Here is a 17877-nt window from a genome sequence, read left to right on the forward strand (position 1 = left end):
TCAAGTTGGCTGGGTGTGAAATGTAGTCATGATCATGACTAACAAAAAGTACATCAGTACTGTTGGCAGGCAGATGAATAGGATCACCAGTTATTTGAGTGCGGCCTCTACAATTCACTATTACATTAGGGTCAAGTGCGGAATAATTGGCACTGGTTGTAGTACCTATCTGTATATGGAACAAAAGTCTTGTATATGCTGATTCAAACTGCCTAGCTGTGGGGTTATTATTATGACCACCATGACTCCTAATGGCATTAAAAAGTACTTCCAGGTGATCCCGACTAAGTGCGTAAGTGAGCAGAAAATGCATCTTCAGCTATGACGTGTTCAAAATTGAGTCATATACTCCTAAGACAGACTTTGGACACACAATCAAACCTATGTAACCAGTTTTCTTAGAGCACTTCACTAGACAAACACCACCACCCACCCCCTGCAGTGATTGTATATATTTAATAGCCTGCTGAATAAAGGTCCTCGTATTGTGGATATTCTCTGCTTTCAGTGGTTTCTGCCATCCCTTTGTTCCAGATAACAAACATATTGTTCACTAGCCTAACACATTTTACAGTCTCCTCACACTGTTGAAACTGTGGAAAATTTAAGTCTCTGTCACAATATGTCAATGCATTTGCAACACTCACTGAATGTTTGTGTGGCGAGCTTTACTTTCATGGGTTCCTTCTCCCAGTGAATGTGCCTTTTGGTAATTCTTGTTTCTAGATGAAGACCCTCGATACTCTGACGTTTCTCTAGCTTTTATAAGTACCTCAAATCTATGATATTATCACCCCTAGCAAAAGTTCTCTTAGCTCCTCATGTACTCCTCACTAATTTTATTACATGGCAAGAATCTAGAAGAGCAAACCCTTTAGAATCATTTGAGGGATCTTTAAACAAGTTCGACATATTATTATCATCAAAACAAGCTCTCAGAAAACGGTCCATGGATAAATTAGAAGCAGCAAAGTCAAAATTAAGTGACAATACAATTATATTTAGGTAATTAAAAATTTTAAGGCACTCAATCACGAGGTTTGCTCTCTCCGAGTCGCTTAAACCGTTAATCAATACATAACCCACTGGAATTTTCCGGTCTCCATTTAGTGAGACCACCATAAACACTAAAGCCTCCTTGGCTTCAGATAAATCCTGATACTCGTTTTAAGTACCACAATTAACATAACCAAGAAATTGTTTTCCATCAAATTGAATGTGCTTCCGGATGCACATTTCATCCATCATCAGCGCACACACAAATGGGCTTTCCGTTGATAGCCATCTCCTCCCCTTTCGAAATGAGAGCCGTTATGGCCTCTGAACTGAATCCTGGCTTACCATCCACTGACCGATACCACTTCCGCATTGTACCTGGATGGGAAAAATCGTGAGGAAATACGTATCTCAAATAGCTGTATGCATGACTTGAATAGAAATTCTATGTAAGTGCAAAGCAGCACAGATCAGGAGGATACTCTGCTCTTGTATCACCATCATTTGTTCGCATCAGAAGTTGGGCAGCAGCGGGAGAAAGACATTTCTGGAACAGTGGAATTTAAAAGGGGCATTATGCTTTTACACAAGTCAGTTTATGGTATTTCATTATTCTTGAAATATTTAACAGGTATTGTGATAAAATAAGAACAAATTACAGACTTCTAAAGGATACAAATTGTCTGTCTGTCTGTCTGTCTGTCTGTCTGTCTGTCTGTCTGTCTGTCTGTCTGTCTGTCTGTCTGTCTGTCTGTCTGTCTGTCTGTCTGTCTGTCTGTCTGTCTGTCTGATCATCAACCCAGAGACAGCTTGCATTCTCAAATAGCAACACCAAAGGTTATGCGGTTATAGGGAAACCGAAAAATATGATTTAAGCTCTTGTTTCCTTACCCCAAGCGGGCAAGCAGCACCTTCAGTTATCATTTTTTCCATCAAATGGTTTACTAAGGCTTTCCCATTCTGCAACAGATTAATAGCTCGCCGAAACTTCTGTCTTTCCAATTTTAGCTTCTTATGGGATTTATATGCCTTTGCTGGCGAGATGTAATGTTTACAGTGCACTATGTCTTCTGGTATGGGCTATATCAAATTTGTTACTTTCATTGACCTGTCTCAGTCTCATCCTTGGCTTTGACAATATGAAAGTGACTGAGCTATGAGTGATGCTAGTAATACCGTTCCTTATGCAGCCAGTCCCTGTTATGAATGGTGTGAAAATATCGCTCATAGGGTTGGTTGGTGCATACATTTCAGTGGGCTTGGCAGACTGATATGTAATAGCAACGGCTGGCTCGGTGAGGAAAGCAACGGGAAACTACCTCACTCCTCGTTTCCCTAGTACGCCTCTTCAGTGATGCCTAGGCTATTTATGACAGCTGTTGGCGGAGCTGCAGAGGATCAAACCAGCCTTTGGGCTGAATACCCAACATACATACATGGGATTTATGAATAACTTCCATGGCAATCTGCATGTAGGTCTGGGCTTTCCTTGGTGACTTTACTAGTTCCTCTGTGTAATCACCAAAATAAGATTTTCTGAACCAATTTGTATTAGGAAGATTCTCATTCTCTTCATCCTGAGGAGCACTGAAAAAATATGAAAATTATAAGGGTCAACAAAAAAACGTCTTCCCTATGTGTAATATAATAGTAACCTAATATGCTGCAATAGCTGTTGCAGTTGAACGGTATGTTAAGTGTCTTAAACACAAACAATTCACATATGGATGACAGGCCACATTCCTGCACAAATCTATGGAAAATAGTAAAAAATAAGAAAATCTGTTCACACATAACTTGTTGATGCAACAGGATCCATTTGAAGTTTCCTGTTCACAGGAGATTTTCTCCTCTTCTCAGTTGGTAAAATGTGGGGTGGAAAATTAAACATTTTTGGTACTGAATTTGTCTTCAGTTTAACTCCCACACCAAATGCTTCATTATCAAAACATTCCTGTGAAAAATGCTTAGAGCAAAATCTTGAATGCTTTCCGGCAACTACCCATTGCGTTTTTCTTATCTCATCAGCAGGAAAACTGAAATGATTTAAAGCACAATAGTCAAAATTGCTGTAACCCGAAAACTGGGATTGTAACCAATAATAAAAATTCTTTGCAATTGTACGTATTCTACAGACACCTGACAACAACTGGATTAAATCACTTACATGATCATAGTCTGTGACTGCCTAATTAATCAGAGATAGTTAGGTGAATATTTACTTACCCGTGAAAGGTGTTGTTGTTTGAAAGTTTTCATTACCCGCCTGTCGGGCGGGGCGGGCCCCCTAGATCGTTACGCGATCTCTCGTGCCGGGAGAAGAGAAGAGAACTGGGAGGTGTAAGAAATGAAGAGGGAGGATAATGCGAATTGATATTAGGTGGAGAAGTGATGAGGGCTTCTTGGCTGAGGAGATGTGGGTTAGGAAGTAGTGAAGGTTCAAATTGAAGTTCCGATGTATGAGATGAGGAGGTGAAGCGTAGCTGAGATGTTACATAGGGAGGAGGTGAGAAGTCGGAATAGGTCAGCTGTTAGAGGTGATGGGATGAAGGAGGGCGTTGGAGGAAGCGGGGGGGGGGCAGTTCGTGGTCGATGACATGAGGTGTGTGAGGAGGGTCTGGGAGGAGAAGGGGAAGGTTCCACGGTGAGTTGTCGACCACAGAGGCGTGCGCCGATGGTGATGAGGCGTTGAACTTCCTCTTCAGTTTCCAGCTGAAGGTGGACTAAGTATGTTGGTCCCGAGGTATTCCAGATGCGGAAGGCTCGCCGGACAGGGATACCTTCGTGGTTGAGTTCGTGGATGACGTCTCTGTCAGAAATGAGGGGATCCACGCAGCGGAGGACACAAACTATACGTGATGTTGCGGGCTGGTTTTAGCTGTGGCGATGGTGATTGTTGTGTGGCATCTGCTTGAGGCGGCGGTTTCGTTGCTGGTGGCGTCGTAGAGCTTTCTTCGGCGGTGGTTGGCGAGTGGTTAAAGTAGGGGGGAGGGATGTAAAGAAAACTGGGTGGATCAGGTTATGTTGGCTGAGGAAGTGTCGAAGTAACAATCGGTGGAGGGTGTGAGCACGTAAGAGTTGCGTTAGGAATGGGAAGAAATGTTAAAGCGGAGGTCTTGGTTGCGGTGGTGGTCGTGGTGGCCATGATGGGGAGGCTAACTTCCAGTGCAGATTCGGCCTATATGCTTTATTAGGTCGTCGGTGAGCTGACAGTAGAGATGAATAGCCACACAGCCGATCAAAAATGAAGAATTGTTGCGTAGGAGGTCGGAGTCTTCCAATTGCAAAGAGATTCCGAGAAGCGTTACCGTGAAAGGAAATGCCAGATCCTTTTTTGATGGTCGCCTTGCATCCATACGCTACGAAATAGTGCACCATAGCTTCATTAACATTAGCTAAAATTCACTTTTAAGTACGCTGATCACTATTCTCGCCTATAACAGAATGTTCAAAACTCTCGCGCTGCCCACCAGTCAGCTGATTGAGATCTTTGCTTCATGAATGTGACGTCATCATCCATCTAAAGATAGCGTTGTCGCTGGTATGATGAAACAGTTGACGCACACATAGCGTAAGGAAACCGGAATATGATACAATAGGTCACGTAGCAACATGAGGTCTCGCTTTGGTGAAAAATAATTTAAGAACGACTGTATCTTATTTAACACAAGGGGACGCTAGAGGTTATAGAGGAGTGCGTACGCTTAGATGTGTAACACAAACTCTGGCACCAGGACTGACAGACCCGAATGTCTATAATTTCCGGTTCTATAACTGACCACGCAACCCGAGAGGGCAAAGTCGAACTAGATAAGGGGAAAGGAAGGTACACAGAGAAACAGGTTTGCAACCTCCGTCCTTCGCCCACCAAGTGTAAAACATGTAGCATGGGACTGAGAGAGACAAAGCGCCAGTGCTAGAGGGTTAAGCTCGCCCATACGAAAATTAGCACAACAAAAAATTGTTCTGATGGCCTGCATATCCATATGTGGCTGGGAGGCGTGACCAGCCTTGAGGAAAATAATGGATAGGAAGTGCATTGTCGCATACGAGGTTTTGTTTCTGCAATGACGACATCATCCTATTAGAAAGAGAAGGTGTGACTGCAAGTACAAACACATCTAGGCTTGTAGTTCACATGTCTCTCTGTACCACTTGGCTTACCTTGATTCACAGCTTGTTTAGTATTAAAATAGTACTTTACCCGCATATCTCTCTGTGATATGCTTTACAAGTCTCCTTCATCTTCATGTCCTGTTTGTACACTGTCCTCCAGATAAGCTTCAAAACTCTGTGGATTGCTAATGTCAGTGTCTGTACCAGTTTAATCGGAAACAGTAAGAATTTTTCTTTCTTGAAAGTCGTATTTTCTTGAGAAACGCCGCCATAGGCGAAAGGTATATCTGTTCATCTTAACAAGAACGTTCAATTATAATACATAACCAAATAAATAAAAGGAGTGTATCGAAAGGAAATACACGCTTGTTAAGAACGTACAACACTCAGGATACATAGTGAGTCAAACTGTCGCAGGAACGCTATCAACGAACTTCAAGTTACTGTGTAGCTTGGGCAGCTGTCGCAGGCACGCTGTCAATGAACTACAAGTTACTGTGTAGCTTGGGCAGCTGTCGCAGGCACGCTGTCAACGAACTACAAGTTACTGTTTAGCTTGGGCAGCTGTCGCAGGCACGCTGTCAACGAACTACAAGTTACTGTGTAGCTTGGGCAGCTGTCGCAGGCACGCTGTCAACGAACTACAAGTTACTGTGTAGCTTGGGAAGCTGTCGCAGGCACGCTGTCAACGAACTACAAGTTACTGTGTAGCTTGGGCAGCTGTCGCAGGCACGCTGTCAACGAACTACAAGTTACTGTGTAGCTTGGGCAGCTGAAGATCCTCGCTATGAAAACTGCGAGAAGGAGAACCAGATACAGTATGTGAGCTCTTCACCTATATGGACAGCACAATCCCAGTCGAGGATTTAAAATTATACTCTTCACGTGAAAGTGAGTATTCCGATTTTCCAGGAATGCTGGCCTCGTGATACTGAATCGTGTGCGCAATCTCTCACTATCTGATACACACCTCGTAAAGGTATGATATCTTCTTCCTTTATCAGCTGTATATAATAATCTGTGCTCATGTTTGTTGGAACCAGATTCCAGTCATGTTGTCTGTGCTAATAACTCTGACTTGTTGTCTTGCAACACTGACTGCAGTCCATGGCGACACTGGACGTGATGTATGGAGCTTGCCAGCAGGAGGAAGCTCTGTATCTATTCCCGACCTGCTCCAGAAGCCACTTAGCAGTGATGTTCTACAGTCGGTCTCTATCAGTGACAGAAGTGGTTATAAAGATCTACTGAGTCAACCTTGCAGGAATCATACGGAATACTATGAATCAAGTACAATGATATTTGAATGGGCTATGCAAAGTAAGTAGTCATTAATTTATTCCATTTTGACAATAATCAGAGCATATTAAACAGTGCTATTATTATTATTTTATAATTCGCTTTACGTCGCTACAATACAAATAGATCTTGCGGCGACTATGTAATAGGAAAGGGCTAGGAGAGAGAAGGAAGCGGCCGTGGCCTTAATTAAGGTACAGTCCCAGCACATGCTTGCTGTGAAACTGGGAAACTACGGAAAACCATCTTTAGGGCTGCCAACAATGGGGTTCGAGCCCACACTCTCACGAATGCAAGCTAACAGCTATGTGACGCAAAAACGCACAACCACTTGCTGGGTATTATTATTATTATTATTATTATTATTATTATTATTATTATTATTATTATTATTATTATTATTATTATTATTATTATTATTAGCAATTTTTTCCAGTATTAGAAGACATTCAGCAAATAACTCAATGAATTATTCTCTCGTTTCTTATTGCTGTTCCAATAGGCTTTCGTTCTTTCTGAGGAAACACGTTTACCTTCTTCCGACCACTTCGGTTTGTACTGATTTTGTAGTGCTTGCTCTGATGTAGCTTCCCAATTGTTTACTTTGTGTCTCAAGACATTTCTTTCAAGACTTCTCCGTTGAACGTATGTTTGCATTCTTGAGGTCCTTCCGAAGTTCGTTAAGCTAAGGTGTTGGATTCTTAAACGAGGTTACATAATCTATTATACTTTTGTCAATCGATTTTCTGGTAAACTAGTCAGATGACCGAAGAATTTCGTTCGTCTTTCCCTAATGGCAGTTTCGATGTTTGATAAACTTTTTGTTGTTTTGACTGATTGTATTCTTTAACCGTCCTGGGTGTATCTTGCTCCTTGATTTCTTCAAGTTTTTGTTTTCTGTTGAGTGCCAGTGTTTTACTTGCGCAATGGACTGTTGGTTGTATGACTGTGTTGCAATGCCGAACTTTTGTATGTCTTGTATATATATTTTGGGCTAACCCTAATATTATTTTAATTTTTTGGAGACGAGTTTGTTGTGAGACCATTTTAAGGCCTGTCCGTTCGATAAATTCTCCGAGGTAATTAAAGTAAGGGACCCTGTCAGTAGTACCATATTTTGTTCTCAGGCTCTTCATATCTGTTCTTGAACATAACAATTCAGTTTTCGCGGACGATATCTGTAGTCCCACCTCTTCTGCACTTTCTTTAAGTATCTCTAGCTGTTTAACGGCAGTCTCCTCATCCTCTATTAATATCTACTGATAATATGCAAAAGTGAGTTATGGTATATAGAGGTTATCTTTGGGAAAGCCCAGTCGGATTGGCTTCCAAAACTCACATTTATTTATTATTTCTCCAATTATTACATTACCTCGTCTAGGACGAAGTTGAACAGATTTAGAGAGCGTCCATCACCTTGCCTCAGGCCTGTTTGGATGTCGAAGGGTTCTGAGATTTCCCCCGTAAGTTTAATTTTACAGTAGATTTCGTGCCAGTCAGTGTTTGTTTTATGAGTTCTAGAGTTTCAGGATCTAGTCCCCTCTCTTCTAGAATTTGAAACAGCGGGAACACTTAGCACTCCGACTTGCTGTCTTGCAGAGGTCCAAGCTCCCCAGAATCAGAATGCATTTTTTTTTTTTTTTTTTTTGCTAGTTGCTTTACGTCGCACCGACACAGATAGGTCTTATGGCGACGATGGGACGGGGAAGGGCTAGGAGTGGGAAGGAAGCGGCCGTGGCCTTAATTAAGGTACAGCCCCAGCATTTGCCTGGTGTGAAAATGGGAAACCACGGAAAACCATTTTCAGGGCTGCCGACAGTGGGGTTCGAACCTACTATCTCCCGAATACTAGATACTGGCCGCACTTAAGCGACTGCAGCTATCGAGCTCGGTAATCCGAATGCTTTGTTGCCACTTTAGCGTGGGTGGATCGTCCATCTGGGATAACGTTATCTTTGCTTATACGAGTCATGATTGCTTATAATAATTTCTTCTAGCTTTCGCTAGTGGTGTAAAACCAGGGCTTGTTAGTTCCTGGAGCATGTTTACAGCCGTACTTCTAGTGAACAGACTTTCACCACTTTGCCGCTTGCTACAAGTCAGGCCCGAATTGCTTTTGAATCAGTTCTGCTGCCCTCCCTGCCATTGGGATATATCCTCTTCTGCCATCGAGGCCGTTGTCCATTTTTCCCTTTACCTCAGGTGACCTGCGAGGAACTTCCTCAATCAGCCATTGGGACGCACCGTATCGGGGTTGAGGTGCCCCCATCCCAGTGTCTCATGCAGGGCTGTGCTTAGCTCATGCTCAGTTCGGAACTAAACCCCCACGCAAGCTAATCAGGTAATAATGTAATGTGGTGTCCAGTATAAAAGCCTCATATTGTCGGTTTTAAAGATGGCTGATAATATTGGCAGGCTGTGTGACCTAGGCAACGCCGAGTATAGTAGAGTGCATATCTTCTAAGGGATTTCCGTGGGAATAATGGCAAAATAAACAAAACGTGTGACAGTTACGACAAAGATGGAGCAAACGTAGTAATTGACTTTATGGCTGAAATTTACGGCATAAAATTAATAATAAATACAACACTAAAACATTATTATAAGAAAGTAGATTCACTGGATAACATTAACACAAACTAAGCACTCAAAATAAAGCCACAAATATTCCCTGGAAGGAACAAAAAAGCGCAGGCCTTCCTTATAAGTAGATATAAGACGCAGCACTATTACACGCGATTATTATTATTATTATTATTATTATTATTATTATTATTATTATTATTATTATTATTATTATTATTATTATTATTATTATTATTATTATTATTATTATTATTATTATTATTATTATTATTATATCGAGTTGAGCCCCTATGGATTGCTTGGCAACAACCAACTTCACGTTAGTACATGTCTGGATATTTCTCCTAATCTTGCTTCGACTTCCTGCCAGTATTTTCCGAGCCAATCAACAAGCACATTTTTGTACTCTTCGGGAAGAATTCCCCTCCTTCCTCTGGAGTTTGGTGCCATCTTAAAACTTGGTAGCTGTTCACCAATCGTCTAAATTTGTCCCGGTCTTTAAGTACTGTTACCTGCGTAACAATTTTTTCCCCCTTGGGAAATATTTTTGAACTAGCCTAAAGGCTGTGGAAAAACTGTGTCTTAAGAAGTGGTTCGCCGCTTCTTTATTTCTTCCTTTCAAACCTTATAATTGACTGTATGCACGTTCTTCGGTGCCTGACTGTATTCTCCTGCACTCTAGTGGCGTAGGTATGTACTACCTCGCGAGGTACGTTTCCACTCAGGCGCTTTGCCTCTGCGCACATGTGATCATTGGTGCCGGGACTGCTGAATCTTGGGAAATCGCCATTGCTGTTTGGTGACATGGAAGAGATGGACGTGTGTGGTTTCTCTCTCCCTAAGGAGATAATTTCACAGAAAATGTTCGAGCCTGGCTAAGTTAAATATACGGGGCTTTGGCCCTGTAGATTTCTGCAAGTTTCTGGTTAATTTTTTTCCTCGTCTGGAATTTACATGTTATGTTTTTTGAAGTAAGTAAGTAGTGTACGCTACTGAAGCCGTCCTCACAACTTTCATCTGGAAGAAACTGTAAGTGTTGTTACAATTAAACCTTTACTGATTTTTGGTGAAAGACCTGAAAATTTTCCTATGTGAAGAAAGTGCGCGCGGAACCATGTAACTGGCGTCATCAAAAAAAACTAAGTCTTGCCTTGTGGAAATTTAAACTTTCGGCTTGTTAATTGGAAATTATACCATATGTAATTATGTCTGTTAATTTGGGGCTTGCGTATCGTGTGAAAGTAATTTTTGGATTCTTCAATAATGTAATTGGGTAACCTAGGGTTTATTGATGACTTTTCTTGGCTTAAAAGTTTTGCGCTAAAAAGGTATTATTTAACCTGAAAAATTTAACAAGCGAGTCGCTTCAGGGGTGTGGGTGTTACGTGTACATTGTGTCCCGGTTCCTTGCTTTCGTGTTTCTCGGGTTGATTTTATTTTAATTTAACTTAATTTAATTTAATTTACCGGTTTCTGGGTTATTTTCTGCGTCTGTTTTCTTGGTCCTTTGTTGCTTTACGCCTATTGTTGTTTGCGGCCTGGGATTGGTCCGTTCCTTCCCTTGACTCATTGTTGGTCGTTGCCATGGGAATGCTAATGTTGTTGATGTTGGTTGTGATGTTTGATGATTGGTATTTTGATGTGCCGGTGATGTATTCTACCTTCTCCGCGGATTTCCTTGGTCCATTTCATTTTTCTTGGTGATTTTAATTTTACCTTCTGGTCATTTTCCCTCCCGGTGTTTCGGTGCTTATTATTATTATTATTTTGATTTCTTGAAAAGTGCACGTAATACCTACCCATCCTTGCAGGGGGTCGTTTGACACATCCTAAAAGGTGGTTTTCTGTTTAAAGGAGGTTAAAAGGATGTTAAAAAAAATAACTTTGGTACTGTACTAAGAAATCTTTTAGTCGTAAGAAATCTTCAGAGTTGTGGAGTGATTTCACAAATCTGCATTATCTTAAAAAGGTCCTTTAAGAACTAAATTATCATTTTCTTAATAAACGGTCGACCGTAGGGTTTTGCTTTGAGTTTAAGTATTTTCCAATTTTTAATTTTATTATTTTCCAGCGAGGATATTACTTTCTTGTTTACCTTTTATTATTTTGATTAAATATCTTTGTTCCCCAAGGTGTTTGTGTTTTCCTTTTAAAAGGGGTGAAAATTTGGGATGACCAGGTGTATTTTATTCGCTCCTTTGGGGCCCTGTTTAATTCTCTAATGGTAAGTGCCTTTGTTTTTCCTTCATTGGTCTTTGTCTAGCACGTTTCCACCTATCTGAACCGTGCCTTTCGTACACGGTCAGACACTTGGTGCTGTCACTTGGGGTAGTTATGCTATTAATTGCTCTAAGTGCGACAGTTTCGTGGCAGCAGAGCTTTAGTTAATTGACTTGTGTGCCTCTTACTTGGATCTACCTGTAGGTCTGTTGCATCCTCATTAAATTTATTTTGGCACTGTGTACTATATGCTTTATCTCCCTTTCATTAAGCTTTTCTATTTTGTTGGTGCCAACCACCTGAGTTTTTTTTTGCATTGTCCCTTTAAAAAACCTGGTCATTGGGGAACTTTAAATTATTTGAGGTTTCAAAGAGTGTAGAAAACTGAAACTTGTAAAGTATCTTACTGTGAAAGGAACGCTTTTATTTGGATTAATTATTTTTGATTTATTGTTTCATGTACATCAACTATGGCGAGGGCTGTGCTGTTCCCTTTCCAACTCAGGAAGTCAGAGCTAGTTTATGAGCTCACTATCAGGGGTATCAATCCTGCTAACACTGTTGCCGAGTGCGCTGCTTTGCTGACATCGCATGTCCAGGTTCCTATTAATCTTGACTCTGTAAAGATGTGCTGCAACTTTGGTGAGTCCTTGAATTTAATTACTGACTCCCTTACTGAAATTGAAGTTGTCAGACAAGAATTCATTGAAACTTCCCCCTCTAAGGGGCAGATTAACAGACTTAAGGCTAGGGTGTGGCATTATTTAGGCCGCATCCAAGATTTGATTACTATGTGTCCCCAACCTAGTCTTGTTTCTGAAAGCACTAAGCTGTTGACTATTGCTTCTAGTATTTCTGCTGAACTAGATATTATGCTAGCAAGTAAGGATATGGAGAATTTATCAGTTGTTGAGAGGGAAACCTCATTGCCTTCTAGTCATGCTGATGCCTCACTTAATAATCAACCTTCATGTTGTGCTGCCTCCCCAGTTCTTGAAAATTTGTTAGCCCGTTTAAATTGTGCTCCCTCTCACTCTTCACTGAAGGATCTTTTCAACGGAGTTAAAAATTTCTCCGTCAATTCTATTGAAGAAAGTACCAGGTTTCTGAGGTTCCTGGTAGAAATGACAGAGTCAGGTAGCGTGTATTCTGTTGATGACTTGGGAATTTTCCGAGCCCTATTCTCTCATTGTGAGGGAATTTTGAAACGTGAAATTTCTGAAGCAATTTCGAATAATTTAACCATTATGGAATTTCATGAACTGGTATTGTCAAAATTTATTCCTTCTTTGGCATTGCAGAGTTTGATTCCTCAGTATTGCTTTCGGACTCAATTGCTCCATGAAAACCTTTTGAACTATGTACTAGATTTGCAGTTTTATTGCAAGGTATTTAGAATTTCGGTGCCAGAAGAGGAAATGGTGGCCCGTATTCTGAAGGGTATTTCCCCTGCCTATCGTTCATACCTCTCCCTCACAAAGAGTCCGACTAATTTTCTTGAATTGGAAGCTGCGTGTACATTTGCTGAAGATGTAAAGCACGGGGATGCTGCAAGACCTATCTGCCACCCTCCTCCTACTGTGACCCCTGTTTTGCCTCAAACTAGGGATAGTGGGTCTTCTAAAAAATGTTATAATTGCGGGTCACGTGATCACCTTAGGAACGCTTGCCCCTCAGTCAAGCGTGGCTCTGGTCCTTGTTGTTATTTGTGTGGCTCGAGGCAGCACCTTAAAAATAATTGCCCTACTTCGTTCCGAAAACGCAGTCAATGACTAAGGCCTAAAGGTAACTCTGGTGAATCGCCTGCGCCCGAATTTTTCGTGGATTCTGAAAAGGTTATTTGCCCGCGGGAATGCAATAAGATTTCTGCTTTGGTTGGGTCTAAAAGTACCTTCGCGAAGGTGGAACTGAATAATGAACCCATTGTTGCTCTTATGGACTCGGGTAGCGTCGTCACCTTAATTGATGCTAATTGGTATGATGAAATGAGGTCCCCTTGTAAACTGCCTGAGTTGAAGAAGGTCAATGTTGCATGTGTCACGGCTAATAAGCATAATATGAAAATTTTGGGGTCCGTTGATGTGAAATTGCGTATTGGTAATTTTACTTGGAAGGTTCTTTGCTTGGTGACTCCAAAGCTAGCGTGTAGCATGATTTTAGGTACGGACTTCTTGTCAAGAACTGGATTAATTTTGGACCTCCAGGCTAGGAAATTTCACTTTAAATTTTCTCCAAATTGTAAATTCGATATTATTGATGCTCCTTTGGGTACCTTCAGGGTTTCTTGTGTAGGTAGGGCGCTACCTAGGGAGAACAACGAAATAGATCAGTTGGATCTTAGTCATTTGGATTATCAGCAGGCTAATAGTGTGCGTGACTTGTGCCACCAATTTCCCGATGTCTTCACTAGCAAGTTAGGAGTTACTGATGTTCTTGAGTATCAGATTGAGCTATCTGATAACACACCTGTTAGATCTCCTCCTTACCGTCTTTCACCACCTAAGATGTTAGAACTCAAAAAGATTATTGATCAGATGCTTGCCGATGGGGTCATCAGACCGTCCACTTCTCCCTATGCATCTCCTGTTTTCCTAGTACCTAAACCCTCTGGGGGCTATCGTGCTGTAATTGACTACAGGGCTTTGAACCGCAAGATCATCTTGCAATCTATCCCCTTACCGGATTTGCACACTTGTTTTGGGTGGTTCTCTGGAGCCAAGTTTTTCACTGTGTTAGATCTCAATCAAGCGTATTACCAAGTCCCGTTGTCTAAGTCATCTATTCCACTGACTGCTTTCATTACTGATTGGAACCTTTACGAGTTTCTGAGACTTCCGTTCGGGATCTCTTGTGGGGCGGCCGTTCTTACAAGGCTGTTAGATTCGATACTTTCGGGGATTAAATTCAAGTTCGTTTTTCATTACCTGGACGACCTCGTAATTTTCTCAAATTCCTTTGATGAACATGTCGAACACGTTAGAGAAGTCCTGCATCGCTTGAGAAAAGCTGGACTAACTGTTAAGTTGTCTAAAGTAGCGTTTGCTAAGCCGAGTATGTCTTTCCTTGGACACGTGGTTTCCTCTGATGGTGTCTCCATCGACCATTCTAGGACCCAGGCTATTAGGGACTTTCAACCCCCTAAAGATGTCAAAGGCATCGCACGTTTCGTGGGCATGGTGAACTTCTTCAGGAAGTTCATTCCAAATTTTGCAGAGATAGCAGCTCCTCTAAATCATCTCAGACGTAAGGATGTCAAGTTCATCTGGGGCCCCTCCCAGCAAGAAGCCTTTGAGACCCTGAAGCTTGCCTTGTCAAATGCTCCTGTGTTGGCTATACCCGACTTTAGTAAACGCTTTATTGTACAAACCGATGCCTCTGGAAAAGCAGTTGCTGGTGTACTCTTACAGGAATATGAGGATGGTCGTAGACCGGTTGCCTATGTGTCTAGGATCCTCAATGATCTGGAGAGTAAGTACTCCATCTATGAATTAGAATGTTTGGCCGTGCTGTTTGCTCTTGAAAAATTCAGACCTTTCATTGAACATGTAAATTTTGATCTGGAAACAGATAATCAGGCTCTGTCGTGGGTCTTGAACCGTCCCAAAAGAACGGGCAGAATCACTAGATGGGCGCTTAGGATCTTAGCCTTCAGTTTTCAAGTAAAGCATATTAGGGGGTCGGAAAATGTCATCGCTGACAGCCTTAGTAGAATGTTTGACGGGAGTTTTGGTCTTGATGAAAAATTTAAGGCTGAAGAATATGATGAAACTAATGTTGCTAGCGTGGGTGCCATTCTTTCGGACCTACCTCTGTTGTACCATGAGTATGCAGATCATCAAAAGGCTGATCCTGATTTGAGAGAAATCATCAACAAAATTAGTGATGGTATTGTGGTTAAGCCTTATTCTCTGGTGAAGGGTGTTTTATGCTGCAAAGGTCGAAGGGACACTAATTTCAAAATTGTTGTACCCAAGGTTTTAGTGCCAATCATCTTCAAGTACTATCACTCTTGTCCCATTGGTGGCCATTTAGGCACCTTTAAAACTAGACAGAAAATTCGACAGTTCTTCGTTTGGAAAAGAATGGATGGTGATATCCGAAACATGATTAGGTCCTGTAAAATTTGTTCTATCAGCAAGCCTAGTTTGAACAACCGTGTAGGTCTATTATCTTCTTCACAAGCTTCTCGCCCTATGGAACGGTTATTCATCGATTTCGTTGGTCCGCTCCCTCGCTCTACCTTGGGAAACACTCATATCTTCGTTGCTATTGATGCGTTTTCTAGATTCTCTTGGATTTTCCCCACTAGATCTACTACTGCTCGTACCACTATAAGTTGCCTTAATTCTATTTTCGCATCTTTTGGCCCTCCCAAGTTTCTGGTTTCTGATAATGCCAGTGCTTTCACTGGTCACTTGTTTAAGAAGTACCTTTTTGAGCTAAGCATTTCTCATGTCACCACTACCCCATACTATCCTAACCCTTCTTACGCCGAGAGGATGAACAGGAACCTCAAATCTGCTTTAATTGCATATCATCACAATAACCAAACCAAGTGGGACTCTTGCCTGCACTGGTTGGCTCATGCCTTCAATTCTGCCACACATGAAACTCATGGTAAAACCCCCATGTCACTTATGTTCTGCTACACCCCGTACTCCCCTATATCCAATGTTCTGGGTATTGATGATCTTCTTCCAGACTTGTCTAAACCAAATGACGTTCAGAAAATCTGGGATGAAGCAAAGAAGAAGTTGTCTGTATCCTATGAGAAAGGTAGGGTTAAGTATAATAAGGGTAGAAAGTCACCTAGGTTGAAGGTTGGAGATCAAGTTTTTGTGAAGACCTATCCTATTAGCAAGGCTATTAACAAGTTTTCTGCCAAACTTGCTCCTCGGTATCATGGTCCCTGTACTATTTTACAGTTCTTATCTCCGGTGTCGGTACTGGTGAGTGACCCCATCGCCAAGAGGATTAGACGGGTTCATTTGTCCCAGTTAAAAACAGGTTAACGCATGTTTGGACTTGTGGATGAGAGCTACCTTTCAGTGAGCAAATTTAATTGGTCTCCGTGGGTTATTATGTAATTATTCTGGTCTAGTGTGAAGTTAATCATGTAATATTTTTCTCCCTTTTCTCATGTACTGTATTTGTTTTGAGGAGTTTTGGTATTCCTTGTCGTACTTAACTTCTTTTCCTGTCAACCATGGTTGCTTAGTTGGGTGAGAATTTTTACCACGTGTTTAAGCTTTGGTGCCTTATCTGCTGTGTTCACGCCTCCGGTGATTCTTGGCATGACCATGTAGTACTTTCTAGGGTGTACTTGTTCTAATCATTGTATTTTGAAAAGGTAATTGTGGTTTGGGAGAAATGTCTGTACTTTCTCTTGGTCTATTGGCACCCAATTTCTTAATTGTTAATATCTAACTACTCTTTGGGTCTGGCTGCAGGTCTCTCCGTCTTATCATAATTCGATTATATCCTGATCATTTACGTTTGCAAAATTTTTATAATAAATTTATTTATTGGCTCTTGTACTGCTGTTGCCTTGTTTTGGAACTCATTTGGAAAATTCTGGGCAATTTCTGCTCTGTGCGTTGTTGTTAATCCGGTAGGAAATCTGTTAGTCTCCTAAACCCCTATTTATCTTGCCCTGTCTTTGTCTTTGGTCCTAGTTCTTGTTATCTGTTTCCTTGCGGGTAATATTTCGGTTATCTTTTCCTATTGTGGTTTGTTAGGTGTGCTTTGTTGAAACGAATTAGCTTTTGGTTTCCTTGTTGGTGTAGGTTGACTAGGATCTGGATATACCCGGTGTTATGGTCCTGTTGGTTATGTTTTGGATTGGATGTGGGTAATGGCAATGGCGGAACTCTGTCAATTGGAAATGGTGGTGGTTGGTTGTTTGTCTCTACGGCATGGACTTCACAGTCTTCACTGCCTTCTATCTCCAATTTCTGGTGACTCGATTCCCTAGGTTGCGAGTGCTCTGATGTCCTTCTCTGGGGCATTTCTGTTATCTGTTGTGAATTCCCGGTTTACTAAGTTATCCTCTCCTAATCATTTTGGTACCGATGGTTTTCTGGTATAAAAAAAAATCCTGCCCCGGCTAACCTAATTTGGTAAATTTTTCTTTGGGTTTTCCTTCCTGGTTGTGGCAGTTAACTAGGTGGTTTCTTAATGTATTTCTGCTTGCAAGTGGTATTAATTCTAACCTCTTCTGAAGTCTTTACTTCCCTGGTTTTTGTCTCTAATGTGGTGTATTATTCTTGTAGTATGTTATTTAAACGAGTCGTAGCTCCATGTTGTCCTGCCCAGTCTAATTGTTATTGTGGTGTTTTGCATGTGTTGCACCTATGGATCCTGAACCTGAGGAGTGCGGTCTCCTTTTCGTGCCTTGTAGGTATTGGTTTCGGTCCTGCCTTAGTAATGTTGTAAACGGTACCGTGGTTTGGTTTTAGGTTTGCCTTGTGAGGTGGAAAGATGGCTTCACGACATGTTGTTGAGGGTAGTTGCAGTTTCCTCCCTTTTAGCTAACGCATGTCCGTTGTGGTCCATTTTTGTTGTATTGTTGTTGCGTAGTATTGGTCACTTATTATGGCGCTTCGGTATGGGCGGTGTTGCCTTTAATTTACTCTGTGTCCCGGTAGATTGGGAAATAAA

At 41.4% G+C, this 17877-nt stretch overlaps 1 protein-coding gene across 1 annotated transcript in view; it reads left to right on the plus strand.

The window, feature by feature from the left end:
- The first annotated feature begins 241 nt into the window (after nucleotides 1-241).
- Nucleotides 242-17877, plus strand: part of LOC136866638 (nose resistant to fluoxetine protein 6) — a 165300-nt gene continuing 147664 nt past the window's right edge. Inside the window, 2 exon segments of the mRNA XM_068226786.1 lie at nucleotides 242-292; nucleotides 6156-6432. Coding sequence (XP_068082887.1) covers nucleotides 242-292; nucleotides 6156-6432 — 328 coding nt within the window.

The sequence above is a fragment of the Anabrus simplex genome, chromosome 3 (genome assembly GCF_040414725.1).
Source record: "Anabrus simplex isolate iqAnaSimp1 chromosome 3, ASM4041472v1, whole genome shotgun sequence".
In the NCBI taxonomy this organism is placed as follows: domain Eukaryota; kingdom Metazoa; phylum Arthropoda; class Insecta; order Orthoptera; family Tettigoniidae; genus Anabrus; species Anabrus simplex.